Below are 24,988 nucleotides of genomic sequence, written 5' to 3' on the forward strand. Positions count from 1 at the left end.
ACTAAATTGGTTTGACACCAAAATTTAAAAGGCATTGACATGTCCCATACGCAACTGAATATTACAGGATTATGTGATCTGTCTCAGTGCAATACTAGTAATAAAAACAAATTTATTTGAATGGATGATAAAGGATGAAGTCCTTACCCATATTACATTTTACCCTTTCATCATAGGCATTAATCTAACTTAAAATAAAAAAATTACCTTGAAGATCTTAATGTTGATAGAACAAGTAATGCAAATAAAATTTGTATCTTAAGCTATATAAATTCATTTTATTGACATTGACCTCAGAACCTCTGACACAGTTTTTGAAGAACCATTAAAATTTATGTCTTCCTGGTAGTTTGTGTTTATTTTGCTTAAGTTAAATTATGTCTTTTGTCAGTATAATGGAAAATTAAAAACTTTTTCTTCATAAACAATAATTACCAATAGAAATACTTCTAGCATGTAAGATGATACTTAAGACTGTAACTTGTAACTGTAGATTGTAACTTAAGACTTGCTAATCAAAGAGAAAATAATTTATTTAGAATGGACAGTGGAAACACTTAATGATAAAATATAAAATAATATACTCATCATTTCGGTTACTCAAGCTTCCTTATAGTAAAACGAAGGTCTGTCTTACTGTTATAGTAATGACACAATAATCAGTTATGTTAAAAAAAAATATATCTATTATTTTTTAGGTAGATGATTTATTATAATTTCTAATTAATTTTGTAAAGAAAGTAGAGAGATAACTTGTATAGCGTTATTTAAAAAAATATTATTTTCTATTTTTATTTTAGATTCCATATACCAGTGTAATTGAATGGCTTCTCATATTGCTGGTACTATAAGGATGTAGAACGAAACTATTACAGCATTTTATTTCATATGGAATTCCAGTTTATCACACAAGAAAAGACAATTGCCACAAATCTTTTTTCTTTAGAAATATAATTAATATAGAAATATTCATTGTATTTTATTAATTCAATAAAATTTTAAATTTATTTTTGAAGTAAGCTACATATATAATATTTTAATTCATGTTCTGCATACCTGTAGATTAACTTACCTTGTAAATTTAATAAATAAATAAGTTAATAAACTGTACTATACATTCTGCAAAATAAAGATTCTACTAATTTGTACATCAAAGCATTCCTAAATATACAACATATCGTTAAACGAAATAAATTGAAGTAATTGACGCTAATTTGTATCACTTTCAACAAACGCGGCAAATTACGGCCTCGTAGAAATATGATAAATGTAAAAAAAGCAAAATGCTAGTCTGACTCACATATTTAAAACATGAACGAACTTAACTTTGATTTGCACAATTCATAACATAATTAGTAATCTGAACCCATTTAGCACACGAGTATACATACAAAGGACCAGAATAAGAGAAATACTTACTGAATTAAAATAAAATAAAGCTCGAACGAAAGCTGGATGCAAAAAAACTACACTGCACCAGTCACTTACACCCACGATCAACTTTCATGTCCATTTTGTGCGTTGTATATTTAAACGAAATTAAAATTACATTTTCAAGCAAAAGACAAGTTTGTAAACGAAAACGGTAAATGAGTACACTTGCACTTATAAATTATAAACATTGGACGCTAAAATCAGCATCCAACATCTTGCATCACTCGCGTCGAGATTCAAGACTAGCACTTTTTTATTACTCTTGTGGTTGTAGTCAATCGTCAGAGAACTTTCTGCTGGCTAATGGCAATTGGCAAGTGTCAAATTATAAAGTTGCTATCTAAAGTAATCCCACCTTACCATCAATTTCTAAAATTCACAAAAAAGTGGTGCTATTTAATCATTTTGGTTTTGCGCCCTTAATAATTATAAAAGTATTTTCCAAGCTCTTATTGGGTAAACATGAAGAAACATTTCAAATAACAAAGGACATCTTTTTAACATTGACATGACATTATTCGGTATAAATAACAACAGATTTCTGAAGAAACAAAGCTAAAAAACGTTTAGACAAAAGTTTGGAAATAAACGTCTCTTCTGGCAACATTTACAGGAGAAACATGACATTGACAATGACAATATTTACACACAATACAATATATAAATATGGTGTTTCATTACACGACTATACGTTTAACACAAAACAGAAATAGTAAAGCATTCTTAGTTTCTATCTAATAGTCTTATAAGTTTAATATATACATTTATTTACTGGAAATCAATCCGTGTAACAGAAAAATCTCATACTCATTCATTTCTTGTACAATTCATAGAAGTAGTTGATGAACACAAGTTTTCAAATCACAAAGGAATCATTAAAATTTAATAATATCTAAACGTCATTAAGCCGTATTACGAAACGTAGTCTCGTAAAATGGCTTCGTTGGTCAATGTTTTGCTGCGAAAATCCGCAAATTTAAATACTTCGAAAGGACTTTTAAAGAATATCCCAGCAATTTATAATGTGAAGTGAGTGTCAATTACTGTGAAATCTCCTTACCGCCTTATTGTTTCGGGTTTGAGGGATATAAAAATTATGTAATAACGTTTAGGTTAAGTTGTCTGCGTAATTTTCTTCGATTTTAGAATAGCTATAATTTGTTACTAGATTCTGTAACAAACTGGCACAAAATACTGTAGATTTTTATTGTCGAACAAATATTAAGATGGATGTTTGATGTTGAAAAACTTATTTGATACGTTACAAACATATATCCCGCATACATTCGGTTTTTGGGTAATGTTATAATATGAAAATATGCCGTCCTCGATAAATTAATTCAAAATAATTGTTGAACTCGAACCAGTAGTTCCGAGATTAGCATTAATCTAATAAGTTCTAGCATTAAATTATTAACTTTTAAAACCGACTTATTGATTTTTCCAAATCCAACATACAATATAATTGTAATTCATGTTTTAGCCAAGACAGAAAAGGCCACAGATGGCTGCCAGACCCTACATTTATGAAACAATTTGAGGGACCTGTTTTATTTGCGGATGAATTCCCTACTGCCCTGACTCATCCACCATACCATGGTATGTAAGATTTCAAAAAAGATAGATAGATAGATGTCTTTTTTAGACAAATAAATAGGTATAGTAATATAAAATTCTACTTTCCTAAAAGCTGAATTAAATGTTTTAGCAAACAAAGTAATGTGAAGTAAAACAGATGGGACTATATAACATATATCTCCTGTGTTCTACTGAAAGCTTTTGGGCCTCCACTTACAAGAATTAAGAGTTATAATATCCTATTAATTCTGTAATTTTTCTTTATTGCAGGTATTGTAACACCTACTGAGAAACAAGTAAAAAATATGATTATTAACTTTGGTCCACAACATCCTGCTGCTCATGGTGTGCTGCGTCTTGTGCTGGAATTAGATGGAGAGGTATTGATTGTTGGACACAAAAAGCTAATCTTAAAGTGCTCTTTTAATTGAGAAATTATTAAGAGAATTGGAACAATTATCTAAATAAAACCTTCATAGAGTCTTATATACTAAATTCTTTTTGGTTATTTTTAATATTTATTAATACGCAGTTTATCCATGGCCCTATAGTAATGACATATATGTCTATTACAGATAGTTCGAGCTGCAGACCCTCATATTGGTCTACTCCACCGTGGTACAGAGAAATTAATTGAATATAAAACATACACACAAGCATTGCCATACTTTGACAGATTGGATTATGTGTCTATGATGTGCAATGAACAATGTTACAGTTTAGCAGTAGAAAAGCTACTAAATATTGATATACCACTGAGAGCAAAGTACATAAGAAGTAAGTGCTTAATTAAGTTTGAAATAAGTGTCATAATAATGTTCATGTATGTGACAGCCTGTAAAATTAATAAGTAAGTAAGCAATATTGGCGTAGTGGTTTAAACATATGTTTTTCAACCCTGTTCACTTGTGTTCAAATCCCAGGTGAGTCTTGCATATTTATATACCTGTTTTATTTATTATTTTCCTTTTTAAGCCAGTTGATGAGTCTCTTAAGACTGACAATGGAGAACAATAATTGTTAGAAAGAAATTTTTTATACTAATTAAGTTACTTACGCCAGGATTACTTTTTGTTTGAAACATTTCTTAAACTTTCTTTCTGTATCATAATTACTAGCATCAATTTAATGAGTTTTAAACTTTTTACAGAGATAGATTTTGTTAGCCTTTCTTTTCTGTAGAAAATATTTTTTATAGATATATAAACCAAGTGTGATGAATTAGGTCTAGCTAGGAATTCTAAATATATTGCCACCATGTACTGATGGACATCAAGATCATTCCTTAAGGCTTAAACCAAGAGAACCGTAAAAACCTATGTGTGAATAATGGGTGTTGTCAAATTCCAGCCTTGTTCGCGGAAATAACTCGTATTCTTAACCACATAATGGCGGTGGGAACACACGCCTTGGATGTAGGAGCCCTGACACCCTTCTTCTGGCTGTTCGAGGAGCGAGAGAAAATGATGGAGTTTTACGAGAGAGTCAGTGGCGCGAGAATGCACGCGGCCTATATACGACCAGGGGGAGTGTCGTTGGTGAGTTACTAAAATTATTAAGTTAAGTAAGCAAGAAAGCATTTATCTTTTCTTTTTACATAAAATTCTTATATCATGGGAAAGAACAGTGTATTAAATTCTCTATTAGATTCCTAATATTAAAATTGCTCTATTATTTCTATGGAAATTAATTTGAAATCTTTATTACTGGTACTGAATTTATTCTTACTGGATATTATCTTAATATGCATATAAATAAATATGAATTGAAGACGTTGACATTGGGTCTATATTCCTTCCAGGACATGCCTCTCGGTCTAATGGATGATATATATGAGTTCGCAAGCAAATTCGGAGAAAGATTGGATGAAGTTGAAGATGTTCTTACAACTAACAGGATTTGGGTACAAAGGACCAAGGATATTGGGTTTGTGAGCGCGCAGGACGCGCTAAACTATGGATTTAGGTAATAATACTATTAATGCATTTATTGACTATATATATTTATAATAAATTAAGATCTTGGCTTCGCCATCTATTTAGGATTTTAATTTTTAATAGATCTAAGTTTTTAAAACATGACATTTTGTGTGCATATTGTAATACATCAGAAGATTATTTTATTAATATTATGTCTTTATATCTAGATTAAAATTAGGAAGGGATGGACCGATTTGTCTAATATTGATCTTGTAATATTTACGAAAGTTCAGGAAACAATTTCAAGGAGAAACATGTAAAATATATTTAAAAAAATATAATCTTTTCCTGTCAAATATATTATGATAGAAGATTGATTTGAAAATTTGATTGAGGTTTTTATTGAGTGTTACTGTATGAGTATATCTTTAAAATCTTAAACCGATTATGATGAATTTATTTGTGTGTATTCAAGTTGATTCCGGAATCGTTTAGATTTACAATTATATTTTTTTATTTATGACCTGTAAAAAGGACGTCTGTCGGGTCCGCTAGTATGAAACAAAATACTTCAGAAATCAATATTATTTCAGCTGTCCAAAACATTGTGGGAGGTTGAAAACTATAATGAATTATATTTACTTGTTAACCTTTCAGTTAAGGCCAGTTAATAGTTATTGTGATCCAAACAAGCTTGAGTGAAGGAAATTCTAATGAATATTAATTAAAATAATATTCCAGTGGTGTAATGCTCCGTGGGTCTGGTATCAAATGGGATCTTCGTAAGACACAGCCCTACGACGCGTATGACCTTGTGGACTTTGACGTGCCAATCGGAACCAACGGGGATTGCTATGATAGGTATGTATTGACCCGTTATAGTACATAATACATTTTACAAGATTCAAACACCTTACTCGTTTTCCATCAGTAGTTCTTATACATATATTACAAATCAAGAGTTAACTTTGTTGACTCGATGAACGAATTCTTTGAACACAATGCTAAATGCTAAATAATTTTTGACGACTCATTGGTCTAGTGGTTAGTACCCCTGACTGCGAATCCATGGGTCCCGGGTTCGATCCCCGGCTGAGACGAACATCGATGTGATGAACATTTGGTGTTGTGCTTAGGTCTTGGGCGTTTAAATATGTATTTATATGTCTATCTATCTATAATACGTATGTATATCCGTTGCCTAGTACCCATAACACAAGCTTCACCAGCTTAGCATAGGACTAGGTCAATTGGTGTGAATTGTCTTAAAAAAAAAAAATTGTTGACTCCGATTACTAAAATTCCACCCGTGTTTCCTTGATGACCCTCGTTCCACAACTGAGCGTTATTTATGGCGGTTTTTTGTGCGTTATGTGGAACCAGCTACCCACTGAAGTATTTTCAAACCAATTCACCTTAGAGTCCTTCAAGAATAGAGCGTACCAACTCCTAAAAGGTCGGCAACGTACTCGCGAGCCCTCTGTCATTCAGTGGGCGGGGGTATCACTTAACATGAGGAGAGTTTTCTTGCCGGTTTGCCCTCTGTTCTATGACTAAAAACTGATAACGGAATTATTCAATACTGACTTACTTTACCTAATATCAATTTGCCTCATCATTTAATATCTGTAGCGCTATTGATGCAAACTTGGCATCCTGAGGTAACGTAGTATCTAAACGTTTTCATTATTGGGATTTACGGAATTATTGGCCCTGGTTTTATGCAACTACTTAAAAAATATGTATTCTCATTTAAAAAAACTTAAATCCCTTAACGATAAAAAATTTCAAACAAAAATGTTCAAAAATTCCATACCGATAAAATTGTATTGTGAACCTCTCTGCTACATTCTCTAACAATAATTTAAGAATGTCTAACCCCACCCAAGGCTGAATTCGATTTAAAATAATTAATTTAAATAAATAATTTAAAAAAAATTATACAGGTACCTGATCCGTGTGGAAGAGATGCGCCAATCTCTGCGTATCATCGAACAGTGCCTCAATCAGATGCCAGCTGGAGAGGTTAAGACTGATGATGCTAAACTAACGCCGCCTTCCCGAGAAGAGATGAAGGTAGACATGAATAAAAATCTATTAAAACCTTAAGAGATCTACGACAATGCTAAATTTATTACAAATATTATAAATTTTTCATATATATAATCCTGTGCGGAACAGGTGTCGGAAATGCACCTCATTTCATGTATTCACAAAAAAAATGTATTATAGATCAAGTTACTGTCGAACTATACTGACGTAAAAGTGTTGTCAACAAAAAAAAAGCAAATTAGCACTCCTGCAGGCTGCAACTTCAAATAGCTTAAATATTCTTATTCCGGACACAGTAAATGCGATTTATCATTTAAATGTGTGGTACCTGTATAAACCAAAGACAATTTTCGGAAAGATATGTTTTGTTTAGTATGTGCAGTACGCATTTCACCAATCGTGGACCGCAAAAGACTTTTTAATTTTCAAATTGCTTTGAATATGGTCGACATATTTTTAAAACCACAACACAGAAAATGCAACACATCTGTAGTTTAAAAGGTTGATATATTTTTATTACATTTAAACTCTTGACAAAAAATCATAGGTAAACTGATAATTATGAAGAAGCCAAATAAAAGGTTCTTAATTAAATTGTTGAAGAGTTCTTGGGCCAAAAATAACTCCAATCTCTGCACATAATGTTATCTTAATTTTGAAGGGTATTTATTAAAGACATTAAATGACATAATGCATTGGAATATTTAATTGATGAGTATACATGACAAGTAATCTCTTTTTCAGACATCCATGGAAGCCCTAATCCATCACTTCAAGCTGTTCACTCAGGGTTACCAAGTCCCTCCTGGAACCACTTACACGGCTGTGGAGGCTCCCAAAGGAGAATTCGGGATTTATCTCGTTTCTGATGGCAGCTCAAAGCCTTACAGGTGAATTATTAACAACTTGAGTATTTTTTAACAATTTTATTAATCACATATATCAGTGAAGCCACAGTTCCGTCAACGCGTCCGCTCAGTTCAGTATCAGTGATACAGTATTGCATCAGTCATTCAATTCACACATGTCAGTACTCAGTTTACGAAGCTTCAGTGAAAACGTGTCCGTCGTCAAGTAACGTGATTATAGCTCTGTTCAATACTACGGAGCAAGCAATGATAGCTGTTGCTTTAGACCAGTGATTCCCAAAGTTGTCTATATCGACCCCTAGGAGTCTATGACAACCTGCAAGGGGTCTACGTCAGCGAAAAAAATTTTGGGGGTTCATGACATGAAAATGGGGGTCCACGATAGTGGATCTCAACATATACATTATTTATAAAAGTACCTATGAAGTAAAATTTTATTATATATGATTATAAAATTGTAAAATTTCATCCTTCTCACTAAAAATATTGAGTTATTGCTTATGTTATTTTATTTATAATTTATTTTATGTTTATTTAATGCTACGTATATTTTACATAACAGATACAACATTTTATTTTCAGTAATTTTAATTTAAATTCAATTAATAAATGTATAAATTAACATATGTTTTTACTTTAAGTTTTAACACTAAACTTCACTACAGTTAGAAATTTACAGGAAATCAATATCAGGTAAGTAGGGGGTCTACCCAACACGGAAAAACATGGCAAGGGGTCTACGACACAAAAGTTTGGGGAACTCTGCTTTAGACGAAGAAGAGCAGCATCAAGGAAAAAAAATGGGTAAACAGAGTACTGACATGTGTGAATTGAATGACTGACGCCATACTGTATCACTGATACTGAACTGAGCGGGCGCGTTGACGGAACTGTGTCTTCACTGATATATGTGAATCGGGCTTTAGAATCAGTTTCTTTTTTTTTTTTTCAAATTTTTAACAAAATTTTCAGTATTAGTCCAGGATCCATCGTCCATTTTTGCACTTGATTATTATCAAGCTAATTTTCCGTGAGTAGCTTTATTTTGATGAGACGCCCAATAATTTCCTGTAAGAAACTCTCGATTGTGGTAGCTAACAGAAGTAGCAAGGATAAAATATGTTGATTTGATGATTCTCAAATATTTATTACTAACTGATTGTTTTTTTGTTAAATCTCAAGACAATTATCTAAATTATTCGAAAAAATATTTGTCCTACAAAATCTATGGTTTGATCAAAGAGTCCCCTCTTTCCGACATGTATCGATAACGAGGTCATCAGAAATGATTACTAACCAGCTGATTTTTTACTTTACTTAGTTAATATTTATGTAATTTAACAGACATATTGTTCTACAAATTGCGCGGTACGTTATCCTGGTCCTACGCTCAGAAATTGTTAATACCACAAGACCATTTTTCTCATTACTAACTGTAGGACAAAAATATCATATAATAGATTAGTGTGTTCTCTGCCCAAATGAAACAACGTCCTACAAGAAAACAATTATGTATCACTAGTCCGACAAGAATTGTAATTTTTTCGTTTTCCTATTTGTAAAATAAGATACAGTGAAAAAATCTTTTTTAAAATTTAAAAAACTTTATTTTTAAAAATTTGTGTACTCATATACAAAGAAGTTAATCTTCATCAGATTCATCTGATAAATCTTCGCTACTAACATCGCTATCATCTTCATCTGTTTCACTTTCTTCACTCGTGATATCTGACTCTAAAATAAAATTTACAATAAAAGATAATAATAATAATTTATTGTAAATATAATATACTATCAAAAATTATTGTTTAAAGAATGTAACAATAATACAATGCTACAATAGAATGTTACAATGCTAATGCTCGATTTTACATAATTACGTAAAAATATGAACTTAATAAATTATGTTTCAATTATTTTAAAAATAAAGTAAGTAAATATTCGATCGACTTACCTTTCATAAGACAAATATTTAGATCTCACTCGAAATTCTTTGTAACAAGAGGAATGATAACCTATTACTTCGTCATTCCAATTTTCAGGTAATATAACATCTCGATATTTATGTTGATGATGCTTTCGCAAGTTTTGCAAGAAAGCCTTTGATTAAATTTCTTCACTTTTTCTCTCGAAAAGTAGAGTTTTCACACAACGAATTACACAAAAAACACTTCATAATTATTTTGCAGCACAAAAAACATTTCTTGAAATTATTTATCAAAATAAAATAAAACACGTGGTCGACTGAGAAAATATTTGCAGGCTTATGGTCGACACTAACGTGGGATACCTAATTCGCAGTAAGCAATGCTCTGCGCATGCGTACCGCCGTACCGGTGTGACTCAGCTGTAGTAGCAAAATACAGAAACCCACGACATATTTTATCATTGCTACCTCTGTTAGCTACCATAATTGAGAATATTCGCATAGGGAATTGTTGGGCGACTCATCGAAACGAAGCTATTCACGAAGATTCAGCTTGATAGTAATTATTTTTACATCAAGGATCTGTACTACTACTTTTGAGCGTAGGACCAGGATAACGTACCGCGCATTTGTAGGACAATATGTCTGTTAAATTACATAAATATTTACTAAGTAAACATAAATAAATCAGCTGGTTAGTAATCATTTATGATGACCTCGTTATCGATACATGTCGGAAAGAGGGGACTCTTTGATCAAACCATAGATTTTGTAGGACAAATATTTTTTCGAATAATTTAGATAATTGTCATGAGATTTAACAAAAAAAAAAATCAGTTAGTAATAAATATTTGAGAATCATCAAATCAACATATTTTATCCTTGCTACTTCTGTTAGCTACCACAATCGAGAGTTTCGTACAGGAAATTATTTGGCGTCTCATCAAAATAAAGCTACTCACGGAAAATTAGTTTGATAGTAATCAAGTGCAAAAATGGGCGGTGGATCCCGGACTATATTAATATCAGTTTGTTGCTCAATATACTAGTCCTTTAGTAACATTTTGTAATTCTTTCCACAGATGCAAAATAAAGGCACCCGGCTTCGCTCACTTAGCGGCGTTAGAAAAAGTAGGCAAAAACCTCATGTTGGCAGATATCGTAGCTATCATTGGAACACTCGATGTTGTGTTCGGAGAAATCGACCGATAAACTGACCGTGTATGGACGTAACTCGGATTTACCTGTAAATTGATAATCTATCTATCTATATCTAGATGGCGCTGTTTTTCTATTTACAATTTACTCATACTATTATGAGATTTATAAGTTTTATTTTAAATATTATCATGAAGAATTTGTTCTAAAATAATATGTAAATTGTGCACCTGTATCTCGAGTTGCGTCTGTTCTGAAGCTAGGAATCAATTGTATCTAGTAGTTTATGTAAATTCTTAATTTTAAGAAATAAATTATCGAACCATCATTTTGTTTTTTAAACAAATTTCCTTCATATTACTTAAATGCAGTTACGTTAAAAGTGATCTCTAATGTGTAATATAACTTCTCGATTTTCCCTAAGACATTACCGATACAAATCATATTTAAAAATTATTAAAAGCCTAACGATCATGGGTCAGACAGACGTATGTCTGTTTCACTCACTATATAAGGAAGCAACCTGATAAATTCGGTCAAACCAACCTATTATCTTTGGGTTATACGTGCTAAAGACAATCATTAAAATTTATTTGCCCTCCTAGTTACCAGAAATACTATATTTTTGTAAAATAAAACACGTCATTAAGTATAAAATATATTTAAATCCTTACAATCACATTTTTTATAGTTATAGTACGGTAATTTCAATATTTCTGAGAAGATTCCTTAATCTAACAATGGACTCGGACGTGAACACGTAAACTATACAAAAAGTGAATTTGGCTGCTAAAATCAATTATGTCATAATTTAACTGCAAGTTAACATTATATTGAGGAATCATAGACGTCGCCAGATGTTATTTTTATTGAAAAGTAGACCCTTTCATAAAATACTGAATCGGCCTATTTAAAGCCGTTTTCACTTGACACATTAGGCATAAAATTATAAATTTATATTAAAGTAATAGCTAAAGAAAATAACATTCCTTTAATTTTGTTTTATTAATCAAAGATATCGATGAAACTGAAAATGTAAATACAATTTTACTTCCGCAGAACAGATTCGCCATTGAAAGTTACAGTGTTGCATTATTTAACCCGTTTCTGTTGTCTTTGGCGGTAGATGTCGTTGACAGGAGGCGCAACTCCGAACTCGTCGTCATCAGAATCTTCGCCGGCTTTTCTTCTTCGGGCCTGTTTATGTTGATAGATGTTTTAGTATATTTGTACAAATGTATGTTACCATTCGTAATAATGACGGTCTTCTATATAATATTTAAAAAAGCGATTTAAATATGAAAAAATTACCTTATTTGTAACAGTAGTCAGGCCGTCATCATCGACAATCCAATGAACTGATCGGGCTAGATCAAACAGCTTCGTGTCACATCCGTTTTCCTGCGTCGGCGCAGGTGCTGGACAAAGATTATTAGAACATAGGTATTTGTTGTCAAGTTTAATTATATTTAAACATTGAAATTGGTTACAATGCCAATGTACAAACAAATGCAGGAACAAAAGTTTTCGTATGTAAGCGATAGCTTTATTTAGGTTTTATTACATTCTCAACGTTATTCCTATAATAGACAAGTATGTTTGAGGGCAAAACTAGCCTACTCTAAATATTTGGACCATAGACGGTCCGGTCCTTGTTTGGTCAAGGAAAAGGGTGTGAAGTAGTAACTTCGTAGTAATACTTACGTCTATCGGGCAAGGATATCCTATTGAAGAGTGAAATCAATCGGTCCACAGCCACAAATGGACCTCGGAAAGAAGATGGCGGAGGCATCAAGGTGCACAGGTGAGCTGCTGCTGGAGGCACGGGGAATGCCCCACCTGGAAAAGCAAAGAGTTAGGACCTAGTACTAAGAATATCTATATATACAAAGAAAAATATGTTGCTAAGCTCGAAGACCGCTGAAACAATTCGAGTATTTTTTTAAATTTATTCTTTCCTGAGAAAGGTTTTTATATGGACAGAAAAAACTGAAAAATTTAGTTTTATTTAGCAATTAGGTTTTTATTACGGAACAGCGAAAATTCTCTATAGCTACTAAAACTGAAGGCTATGTAAAAAACCGTAGGGTCTTCACTTAGAAATATAATAATTTTAACTCTTACAGATTTGATAAACCAACTTATAAGACACAGAATAAGCTTGTTAAGTCTTATTTAGATATTGAAAATGCTACAGTAACCTTTTTTGACTTTTGAATAAATAATTTTTTCAATTAATTACAGTAGTTAAGAATAGGCATTAGGCAAGTAATTATTCTTGCAAAGAACATATTTTTAGTAACTTACTTTTAAAACCTTTAATATCCTATCCTACTAAATCGTCACTTTTGTAATTCTTGTATTTCTGAATCTGTGAGATTAGCTCAGCTAGATTAGCTAGCTAAGTTTATTTTGTTTAAAAAAATTGGATTATTTTAGATTAAGGTTGATTTTTATAAGATTTGTTTATGCAATTTTTGCACTATACCAATCAAATTTCTTTTTTAATTTTTTCCCTTACTAGGTTGCCAGGTTTAGTAAATGGTATATGGGAATAGATTTGTTAAATGGTTCTTATACTTTTACAGAAAATACATTACCAGGTATAGGGTGTTCCCCAGGCAGTGGGTTTGATTTAGGTTTGTATGGAATCATCTGATTTGTGTCGGGTCGGGCTATGTCCTTGTTCGGGTCATTGTCTCTGAAAACATTCGTTATAATAATCTATATCCGCCATTTTTAAATTAAATATAAACACAAAATCTCAATTTTTTCGTTAGGTTGGCGATCATTTTATCATTAAAATTTTAATATTTCTTTTATTCTATATATGTAAATAAAAATCTTACTTTTGTCCCAAAATCACAGCGGCAAGTTCTGGTGATATTCCGGCCAAAGCGCCCCCTAGCGCCCAGGATCTGTTTGACATAGCTGCCACCTAGTAAAAATATTAATTAATACATGGTCCATCCTTCATGAAACATTAAGGTATTTATGATGGATTTTCTTCCAGAAGAAAAATTGTTAAGACATTAAACAGCAAAGACATTGTGATTTCTCTTGTACAATTAATTATATCTTAAACACACGAAAATCTAATGAAATAAAAATCTAGTTGTTTTCGTTCTAAATGCATAAACAGCAATAGACAAGGATTCACGCCGCCATTTTGAATTTAATTAACATAACCAATATTTTTTACCTCAGTATATCCAATTGATTTCAACTCAGCAATCGTACAGGGATAGAGATCAAGGAACTTGTATCGGTCCACTAACTGAGCTGTCTCCTTGCCTTCAAATTCTTTTATCTGAAATATTAAAAATAATAGTATTTTTAGGATATTTTTAACATGGTTGAAGATTAAAAATTTACTTCTGTAGACAGTTATATTTATAGCCGTAATTTTATTCGTTTTATATTTATTATTGACATATTCACTTATAAAATATACATTTAAAAAAATATTTTCAAAATGTCTATGATTATATATCAAAAGCTAGCAACACTGATTGTGGTTGTCACAACAATGAAATTTGACATCTCAGCCACCATAAAATTCACTTTAAAATAAATAAACATGATAATAAATGGCCTCAAATCGTAAAACATATTTTAGTACATACATAATTCAAATAATTTAATAAATATCTCTTCATGGGATCATTAAAAATTACATCTAATTTTATTTGCTAAAGCAATATATACGAAACAAGGATAGTACTTGTTAAGATTAAGGACCTTTTCCATCTAAGTATTAGGGAAACTTAAAATTTTACAAGTTAGTACAAATGTTTGTTCGCTTTTAGATATCACAAAAAGAATTTCTTTCAAACATACCTTTTCTAACACAGCCTGTCTCCGTTTCTCAACTTTGACAATGCTCACTAAATCTCCAATATTCGACTCAAACTCTAAAAATTTATTCCAAATATCGACTGAGCTCTCCGGCTTTAAACTACCCGAAGATAGAACCCGTTCGAATAGAACACGCGTGTTGTTATCCTCTAAAAATTTACAAAAAAAATATTCAAAAGTTCACTTGTTCATATTACAGTATGATAATTTTATTATTTAAATCTATAATTGAATTTGTTGTGTATTTTCATACAACTTATCTCAGTTGAATAAAAATCAAATAAGTGTCAATATTTAGTACATCTCGCGCCATCTATTGGCTCAAACCGAGTTTATTTTCAATACATTCACTGTTTCGTGTATTTAATACTCACTTTTCTTTTAATTATATTAATTTAGAGCACATTCGTATTTTTGTCTTGTATTTTTTTACACTATCTAGCTTTGGACGTCTGGGCGACTTTTTAATATTTTGGAATCAAATTTACTAAGCCTTCAATCGGATGAATATTTTTTTTATTGAGTCATATAGTTTTGAGTATATTTGTTACAGACATACAAAAATACTACATTTAATAAATATAGTATAAAAATAGATTTAGCTCAAATTCACTTTCCCGTAACAAAATAATAGAAAACACTTACCATTTAAATGCGATAAATAGTCAATATAACACAGCACATATTCGGGTATATGAGAGAATTTCTTGAGTCCCAGTTCAAATATTCTGAACGCGATATTCTTGTCTTTTGAGCAATAGTACTCCATAAGCGCAGCTGCTACGAAGACATGGTAGCGGGATCTGAAATGCATAATATTTAAACTAAAAAAATTGTTTATTTTAACCTCAAAAATTACTGGTTGTTCATTTATCAAGTTATTCTATAAGCTTTTTAGTATCGCGCTACCACCGAGTCAACTAAAAACGGATTTAGAGGTCTGGAGGCCTCGGTGCAATTTAAAAAAAGGGTGCGTGTACTTATGTACGCGCGTAAGAAGTTATACTTCTTTGGCATTATTAAAAATAGTTTTTGATTGCATGCAAATAATTAATTACAATTAAATAATCAAAGACTGGAAAAGGAGTCATCATAGTCAATACAGTTCAGTTTCCATTTGAAAAATTAAATAAAAAAATATTTATTATTATTCTCTTACATTAGGTGTAACATAAATTCTGTTATTATTCGAATGTTGTTTTTAAATTATGTTCAATGCCGTAGCATCTTCCGTGGGCAACTTCATTTTGTTAATTTTATGTCACGGTGCGCGCGCATCGTAAAATTTCACTCTCATCAATTTTTCATAACGCGCCTAAAGAAGTATTACTTAAAAAAATCAAATTATTTTCCAAATAAAATGAATAATCAACCGAGTTTTCCAATATATAGTTAATTGTGGAACTAAATATGGATTCTTTTATTATAAAAGTTTCTTTTGTAGAGGCCCTCCAGGTGTAGTCCCAGTTGCTCCCCCTAAATCCGGGTTTGGAATCAAAAAATTAAATACAATCTTACCTAGGATCCTCTCTCGCTCTTTTAAACACAGTTCGAGCAGATTTGATCCCTTCAGCTCTTCGAGCGAACTTCATGTACTGGACATAGGCAAGTGTGGGTTCGATGTCTTCCATGTCCAAGTATCTGGTGTACACTTGGTGTACCTTAAAAAAAGTATAATATAAGTATCAAGTTTACATTATTGTTATTTCAAGTTTATTGAAATTTTTTTTTCATTTAGTTCATGTGTGCGGTGCCCACTCATCCGAGGTACGCGAAAAAAATGTAAATGTAAAAAGACAGATATGGCTAAAATCAGTCAAACTTCTGTTACGTGTGACGGACATACGCACTGATATGTCCGTAGTTAGCCAATTATGGGTTTCTTCTTCTTTTTCTTCTTAGTAACTTTCTTATTATAACACAGGATAGACGAACTCTTCTGGACCATTGCTTACTATGGTAGGGGAGCCCAAGAGGGGATTTCGGGATTTACTAAAGCGCGACAGATTAATATATAGGGGGATACCTTGTACCCGATTAAGTACCTCCACAAAATATGAGGCCCATATATAAGGCCGCCCGTGAAGGAGACAGGATCAGATTAGTAAAAAAAAATTGACCATCAGAAATTCCCGAGCGCGTCAGATTAAGGTAGGGTGAGTTAATTACATCCTAAAAAGTGTATATTCCACTAATCTGACAATTTGAGAGTGACGGAAAAAAAGGGGAGGGCAACAAAGTTGTAAAAAAAAACCGTCATCTCGACATTCTCGAGCGTAGCTAATTTTTTTTTATTTTGAAGGAAATAATTCAAGAATAATGAAAAACATATAATCTGACGATTTCCGCAAGCCGAAATAACAAAAAATCGTCGATAAAGTTAAATGCGTGCAGCTGCGTGATGTCTACATTTCCTTTAACCGATCGGAATCTACTAAACGGCGTTCTAAATATTTCCCTCAAAATTACATTTCCTGTGAATTTGAACCGATTCGGACCGATAGATTTTGAGAAATTTTGAAAAATCTTTAAAAAATAAGAAATATTTTTTTTAAAGTGGTTTATTTATTGTTCAACTTCAAAAACTAATCCGCCTTTGAGCTTGAAAAACCACGTCGATCGCCACCAAGCTCGTCAAAAGCGGTTGATTAGTTCGAGAGATATCGTGAACGAAAGAAACCCGAAAAAGTGTTTTTTCGGGATTACTCCGAAATTTGTGGTTCTATCAATTAAAATTGCAAAATTACTTATGATGATGATAAAACTGCGTCGAATGCCGCCAACCGCGTGAAAATTGCTTGATCCATTCAAAAGTTATTGCGGTTTGAAAATTCCAAAAATAGTGTTCTATGAAAATTCTATCAGACTTTCGAGCTGGGAGAGCTCAAATGCATAGACATGTTATTTCTTTGAACTCAGCGAGCTCAAAATATCAATTTTAAGCGCCCAGGAATGGAAGTTGCAGGAATGGCCCTTTCGGTGAATCGTTTTTCTAAATTTTTTTTGTCAGATCAGGCGAATCCCTCTAGATAATCGTCAGATTATGAGACAGTACGTTTAGAACATAAAGATGAACCACATATATCTTAATCTGACGCGCTTGAGTATTTCAAAATTGCTATTTTTTTTTGCATATTATGAAAATGGCCGTGGGTTTGCGTCCCATCGAAATCGTCAGATTAGTGAATGAGAGCTTTTTTTTGGTGCACTCCCTTAGAAAATCTGACGCGCTCGATAAATTTTTTTTTTTTTCATTTTCAACCCTTAAATACAACCACCCGCATCATGCAAACGATCAGATTAACATACGTACATTATTAAAAATACGTAGGACATAGATGCTATCAATATCTGACGCGCTCGAGGATGTCCATGCAACAGTTTTTTTTTACATATTTAACTATCTATAGCCGCTTCCCCCACCGATGAAAAGGAATTTATCATATAACATTTTTTTCTTCTTTTTATCTAAGCTTTGCATCCCAATAGGTCTCTACGACGCTCGAGTAAATCCCCATTTAGCATCGTGGGCTCCCCTACCACTACACGTCCTTCTATCTCAAGTAAAGTTTTATGTCCTAGACAGAGGAGAACTCTTTACATTTTTATTTAGTACTAGTGCCCAGTATCATGAGTTATTTCCTCAATAATTTAGCTCTCACAAATGCGCACACACACACAAACACATACGTACGCACAGTACACCTATACTTATAAGTATAATATTTTACAGGTAGGCCGTTCATGGCAATTCTTGGTTAACACATACAAATGGTTTTGTAATTTTTATAAAAGCTGTTGGCTACCTAAATTAAAATAAATAAATAACTACAAAAAAGTAGAAATCGGCATATAATTAATATATATATATATGATTTATGAATAACAATACCTTATTATAATGCAGCCGACTTTCTTCATAGTCAGCATGCGCGAAATGCAATAACGTCGATTGCTTGAGCGGACCGCTCGTCGCTCGTTCGTATACCGCTGCAGCTTCCTCAGAGAACAGTTTAGCAGCGTTTGAGTCCTGTGAACAAATAATAAATTAAAAGCTGATACGATTTTTATTGAGATTTTACATGTAAACATGTGCACCAGTCTAATAAATATATATATAAAGGGCACATATGATTCGCTGTATTACTTTAGTTAACGAATTTACATTACTTAATTTCTATTATCTGTTAGTGGCTACAGTATTAAGTTTTTTTATTATTATGTAACTTTTTACGTTGTTTTTCCTAATTAATTATTTTTGTTTTTTATTTCATGTGTAGATTTCTATTGGTTACGCATTCGCGTTGATTTAGGGTTACCTGTTAGGACATGGTTGCGTTGTTTGTAAAAAAAAAAATACTACACTGCAACGTGTCAAAATATTAATAATTTCATGATTATCTTAATTAGAAAGATCTTAAATTGTTACAAACGCGAACTTATGATTTTTTTAAATATATAGGAATAAATATAGGAATAACCATAAGATAATTATAATTATACATTTAATAATACAAAATTTAAAAATACAAATAATAAAATTAATTATACATTTGGAAAGAAATTCCTTAATTTTTTCGAGAGACCTTGGCGTGTATTATACCCTTAAAAAAAGTAGAATACCCCCTAAGAAACTTACCCCTTTCTCCGTCAGTAACTTTGAAGAATGATCCAAGAACTGTGCAGCCTGATGCCACACATCAGGATGGTGCGCCAGACACAACAGACATTGTTCTATGGCAAACATAACCCATCGTGCCACTAATGCTGTGTCCTCATAACGAAGAGGGTTAGAACGCTCCCAGGATATATATTTCTTCCATAGTTCCACCTATGACAAATTTTGTAAATAAAACTCAAAATTCAATTATTCCATTAACAGTTTAAACTCGCAACTATCATCCCTCGTTTTAACGTATAACTCCCTAAAGCGTCGGATTTTCTCAACTTACCAATTATTACAATTATCTCGTAAACAAAAATTTGACGATTAAAAAGAGTAGCAGGGAGTTTCTTGCCGGTTCTCCTCGCTAGCTCTACGCCCTTGATTAGGGCACTGACAGTATAATTATGTAAATATTGATACTTATGTTTTTTAATTAACGTTTATAAGTGAACAGATTTGGTTGGCTTGCTACTATAGTAGTAGAATAATTATTTTCCAGACAACTGTATAATATCAGGAAATGATGTATTTTACTTCCATTCCATACTTTTACCAAAATAAAAAATAAAAATAGGAACTTAAGGAAAGATAATATCAGGTTCATCCAGGCGAGTACTTTTCATTAACAACTATGACATTACCAAATGTACGCTTGAAAATTAAGAATAAATAATGTAAGACAGATACGAGGCATGTACTTTGAGGAAAATATGTTACGTCTATGATACAACAGATCTTATTAAACATAAAATGATTTAAATATTGTTGTGTGTGTGTGTATGTGGAGCCTCTTAATGAAACAAGGCTTTGCAATAACGATAATTGATAAAATAATTCGTGAGTCGTAGAATTTTTAAAGCAGACCAAACTATATCTATCAAGTTTAACTTGGCATTCCAGAGGCGACAATCTGTGTTGCCACCCTTGAAATTGATTCGCAAATGTTATCCATTAAATACCACTAGATATAATATTAGATTCATAATTCAGTTGTAAAAAAAAAAACTTAAAAAAAAAATTTTTTTCACATTATTACGGAAAGGGAAACAATGCAACAGTTTATTTTTGCCCATCACCCTCGCACTACTATAATTTAATTATTTATCACGCACACCAACTTCAACTGGACAGAGTGTTTACCTGTTTCATCTCCTCTCTATCCGCCGTGGGTGGTGTGGCCGGCATGTTCCTATTGAGACCTCGAGTAACTGTCTCTAGCTCTTTGGACACACGACGCGCATTCATATATTCCCTAGACCGCTCCATTGCCATACGTTCCGCTATAATTTATATTTTAATTCACTTTTAAAATTATTTATTTCTAATAATATTAAGTCTGTCAGTCATTTAGCAGATACATTTCTGAGAGGGTATACCTATAGATTATCTTTAACTAGCCATTATATATTTTTTACTAGAGTGAATGTTCCACCTTTTTGTATATGTATATTAAATAATGGATAGTTTTGCTAGAATGTTAAATGGCAAACAGTTGATCTACTGGCTATATATAAAATTAATCTTTAAAAAATCTTATGTTAAAGCGCAAATGGTGTAATAAGTTTTCCTTTACCTATAATAGTATTAATTCCTTGTTCGAAGGCAATGTAGTCCTTCCACAAAGTCTCTATTCCAATAATCGGAGTAATTACAGCTCTTTGATACACCTGAAATCAAGATATATATCAGTTTCAAGATACCATTTCTGATATTTTTGATTAAACCTTGCATTTATTAAATGCACAAGTACTTGCCGAACTTGAGCCAAAGAGTCGGTCTTTAGTATACATACGTACATACATAAACATATATAACAAAATGTACTAATCTACCTTTCTAACGGCCGAGATTTTTTGGTTCTCAGCGTACGATCCTACAGCATCAACAGACTTCAGAAAGGTCACATAGTCATTCCATATTGGGTAGGCGTGTATGTCCAAGCCAATTTTGTCCAAAGCGAAGTCGTAAGCCTGCGCCATTTTTTCTCTGAAATTGTTACAAGTCATATTGATGCTTAACCCACTGTTTTATGGTAACTAACCAATTTTGATAAATTTGTATATAGCATTAATAATTGCCTAAGGATGTGCATACTATATATATTCTATGATATTATATATCATATATGGGCAGAATAATTTTATGTAGAGACAACAAATTAATTAATAGAAGTTTAACGAAACAGGGCAAGTTCACACCACTGTTCTTTGCATTGGTGAATTTCCCTCACATTTCGTAGCAAATTGGTAGAATTTGGAATTAGTAGAATAAACACTAAGTGAATCTTTCAATTACCTCAAGTCATAGCAAAATTTAATTCTGTATTGTTTTTGAAGTAGTAGATGTACTTATATGTGATTAATTTATCTATGGTCTGTAAATAATGCGGAACAAAGCAAAAAAATCACTGCTTTTGTCATAACAGCATTGCCAACTTACTTGTAAGTGGGCAGCATACACTTTGTTTCCTTAACATAATTAAGATACAAACGCCACAGTTCAATGTTTAGGATTTTCATAAGACATCGCTGGAACAGCTGTGAAATAATTATAAAAAAATGTTTTGTTTTATGAAATGACGTTTAGAAAGTCTAATTTGTGCAAATGTAAGTAATGATATTTATTTATTTCAGATCACAATTCATATTTAGTTCAATGCATTAATATCAATAAATAATAATAATACAGCAGTGTTGGTCTAATATGTTAAGCATGCAACTCTGACTTATGGATTTGTCTTTCTATATAGACTTTACGACAACATTGTTGGTTCCTGCTGGTTTCCTGCATTTATTACTCTAAAAATCAAAGTTCCATATAGGGTACGGCATCAGTTGAATTTTTTGCACAGGATATAAAATAAAGATATCATAATAGTATTAATTATCTACTTCTTCCTACCCTATTAAATCTAATCTGTTAATTATACTAGTGATGAACTCAGATAATAAACTTTGAGTGTATTTTTATTTCTATGCTTACCAGGGTCAATTTAAAAATAAGATTACATGTGAGACAATTTAGGCTTATAGTAATATAATAATCTATTCCTAGATAAAATCTTCTCAATTACAGTAAATATGATAATTATAATAGAGAATAAAGTGTCAAAAAACTCACCTGAATAATATAACAAAAAAGGTAAAAATGTACCAGTCCTTTGAATTTATAATCCACAGATACAGATGTATGACAAATTAAGAAACTCAGAATTTACTAATATTCCACTGTAGAACTAATATTATAGTTTATTTTTTAAATACTTTGATGTAATTAATATTATGTATCTAGCAAATATAAAAAAGGTAGTGTATATTTAAGAGGAAAGGGATATACATTTCAAAAGTGACCTTCATAGGCTTTCCTGAAATTTGGTTTAAATGTTTCTGTATTATTGTTTGGTTTTTGAATATAGAATAATTTGAAAGTATTTTTACCAAGATGCCTGAAAAATCACCTCCAACATGTCTGAACACGCATTACCCTAGCCATAAAGAAAACATGTGTTTTAAAAACAGATCACAATCTTTATTTCATCTTATTACTATTTACAAGCTCTAATATCACAGTGTATAGGAAACTTTATATATATAACTAACAATTTAAAACATACTGACCTTTTCTACTTTTTCAAAGTTTCTCGCTTTCATCTGTAACCATAAGTCAACATGAAGTTAAATTAAATGAACATAATACATAATCGTTGTAGGTAATACATCTTTATTATTGACTTATTTATGGACTGTTGATTGTAACAGCTTATGGAAGCATAAAAAAATTAAATTGAGAATCAACCCACAATATGCTGCCCAAGGTATTTTAATTCTAAAACATGGTAAATTTATGTTCAAAGCAATTATGTTATAGATTACACAAACTGAAAGGTTGTATGAAACCAAAATAATATGGGATCATTTAATTACCTCCTGTTCTATATAGATTTTCCAAAATCTTCCAGTCGTCGGAAAGGCAGCAATAAGTTTCTCATACACAGTCCGAACTTCGTTGATAGGTCGCGTTTGAGCCTCCCGTATTAGGAGAGACCAGGAATCTACATCATATGTATTTGCTTCTACAGCACGTTGAGCTCTGCTTAAACGCTCATTACCCCAATCCTAAAAGATATGTACATTTACAAATACAACTTATTAGTTATTGTCGCTAGGACATGGGTTAAGAAGGTTCAATTAAACTTACGATTTCCACTTCATCTATCGACATTCTTGATTGCTTCAGTCAATATATGTCGTGAAATAATAATGCACTACTACTAGCAAATAAAATAACAAAAATAATCAATCTTTTACGACGATTTATCCACCATGCTGTCTAGCTTCTTTTGAGTTTGCTGGCTACGGCTACGGCTAGTGAGTAGTGGGCAGTGGCATAAGTGGCTTGAGGGCTGAGGCTTCGGAAAACAGCATAGAACTAGAAGTTGCAAAGGTACTCTGTGACAAGTGACAACCAGTTACCAGTAACGAATGACAGCCACTTGGCGCTTACCGTAAACCATAGACTATAGGTGTAGAGGCCTTACCATACATAACATTTGTTATTTCTATAAAACATCAATCCTGTTTAAAATTAAACTATTAAACTAAGTGATTTAAATGACACAGATTCGATTATTTGTTATTAAATTCTTTCAAATGATTTTAATTGATCTCTGACGCCTAGACCCTAAAAAAACTAAATTGTTATATTTACCCATAAAGTTGCTAAATTGGATAGTCTATACTCTATAGATAGACATTTCGTATAAAAAAATTTCAAGCAATGTTATCTATGGTTAATTAGTATCTCTGTTTAGTCTGTTGGCCTAAAGGTCTAGATACCAGGCCATAAAGTCCAAAAAAAAAAAATCTGTTTAGTCTGTGACTCAAAACAATATACATTTTGTTCGCATATCACAGGACACAGAGCGCCAGCGGCTTTGTTGTTTTACACTTTTATTATTAACATTTAACGTTGACTTAATACAAAATGTTGTTTTACTCTTTTTTCAAGTCTCTTGTCGGAAAAGACGTAGTTGTAGAATTGAAGAATGATCTAAGTATCTGCGGAACATTGCATTCGGTAGACCAGTATCTAAACATAAAATTGTCGGATATTAGTGTGATTGATCCCGATAAGTATCCTCATATGTTATCAGTCAAGAATTGCTTTATCCGAGGATCTGTAGTTCGATATGTGCAGCTACCAGCAGATGAGGTAGATACCCAACTTTTACAAGACGCGGCCAGGAAAGAAGCAACAGTATCAACAAGATGAACATAACCTATGAAATCTCGCTGTAAATATTTACTCGTAAGATTAAAATTTTAATAAAGGTAATTTAAGAAATGTAATTTTATTCCATCAAACGATAAAGTATATAAATAGTAATAATATAATTAGAAATCAAATATTCTGTATCATAATGTATAACATCAATGAATCAGCAGACAGCAAGCTCCAAGCTGTAAAATCTATAAACTCACAGTTTCATTTTGTGTAATCTTCAACCAGACCTATCTTTAGTCATATT

General features: G+C 31.9%; 4 protein-coding genes across 4 annotated transcripts in view; 2 read left to right on the forward strand and 2 right to left on the reverse strand.

Annotated features, from left to right (window-relative positions):
- Positions 1-1,715, reverse strand: part of LOC125055021 (ankyrin repeat domain-containing protein 50) — a 54,566-nt gene extending 52,851 nt beyond the window's left edge. Inside the window, exon 1 of the mRNA XM_047657215.1 lies at positions 1,420-1,715. The gene's annotated coding sequence lies outside the window, so the exon portion shown is untranslated. The remainder of the gene's footprint in view (positions 1-1,419) is intronic.
- A 597-nt stretch (positions 1,716-2,312) lies between these two features.
- Positions 2,313-11,265, forward strand: LOC125055356 (NADH-ubiquinone oxidoreductase 49 kDa subunit). Its single transcript, XM_047657783.1, has 10 exons — positions 2,313-2,463; positions 2,918-3,033; positions 3,283-3,392; positions 3,588-3,789; positions 4,363-4,550; positions 4,814-4,977; positions 5,673-5,792; positions 6,878-7,007; positions 7,728-7,873; positions 10,862-11,265. Exons 1-10 carry the CDS (start codon positions 2,369-2,371, stop codon positions 10,989-10,991), a joined length of 1,401 nt encoding a protein of 466 aa, XP_047513739.1. The 5' UTR covers positions 2,313-2,368; the 3' UTR covers positions 10,992-11,265.
- A 317-nt stretch (positions 11,266-11,582) lies between these two features.
- LOC125055370 (protein suppressor of forked) lies at positions 11,583-23,869 on the reverse strand. Its single transcript, XM_047657808.1, has 18 exons — positions 23,659-23,869; positions 23,385-23,576; positions 23,079-23,111; positions 21,901-21,998; positions 21,294-21,447; positions 21,035-21,128; positions 20,602-20,741; positions 19,435-19,626; positions 18,688-18,825; positions 16,314-16,456; positions 15,441-15,598; positions 14,778-14,944; positions 14,140-14,247; positions 13,787-13,875; positions 13,538-13,638; positions 12,642-12,776; positions 12,249-12,355; positions 11,583-12,134 (listed from the first exon to the last, which is right to left on the reverse strand). The coding sequence occupies exons 1-18, from the start codon at positions 23,680-23,682 to the stop codon at positions 12,030-12,032; spliced, it is 2,178 nt and encodes a 725-aa protein (XP_047513764.1). The 5' UTR covers positions 23,683-23,869; the 3' UTR covers positions 11,583-12,029.
- Positions 23,870-24,351: 482 nt separating this feature from the next.
- LOC125055173 (U6 snRNA-associated Sm-like protein LSm2) lies at positions 24,352-24,804 on the forward strand. Its single transcript, XM_047657462.1, has one exon. It carries the CDS (start codon positions 24,445-24,447, stop codon positions 24,730-24,732), a length of 288 nt encoding a protein of 95 aa, XP_047513418.1. The 5' UTR covers positions 24,352-24,444; the 3' UTR covers positions 24,733-24,804.
- Positions 24,805-24,988: the final 184 nt, after the last annotated feature.

Source organism: Pieris napi, chromosome 13 (genome assembly GCF_905475465.1).
Source record: "Pieris napi chromosome 13, ilPieNapi1.2, whole genome shotgun sequence".
Classification (NCBI taxonomy): domain Eukaryota; kingdom Metazoa; phylum Arthropoda; class Insecta; order Lepidoptera; family Pieridae; genus Pieris; species Pieris napi.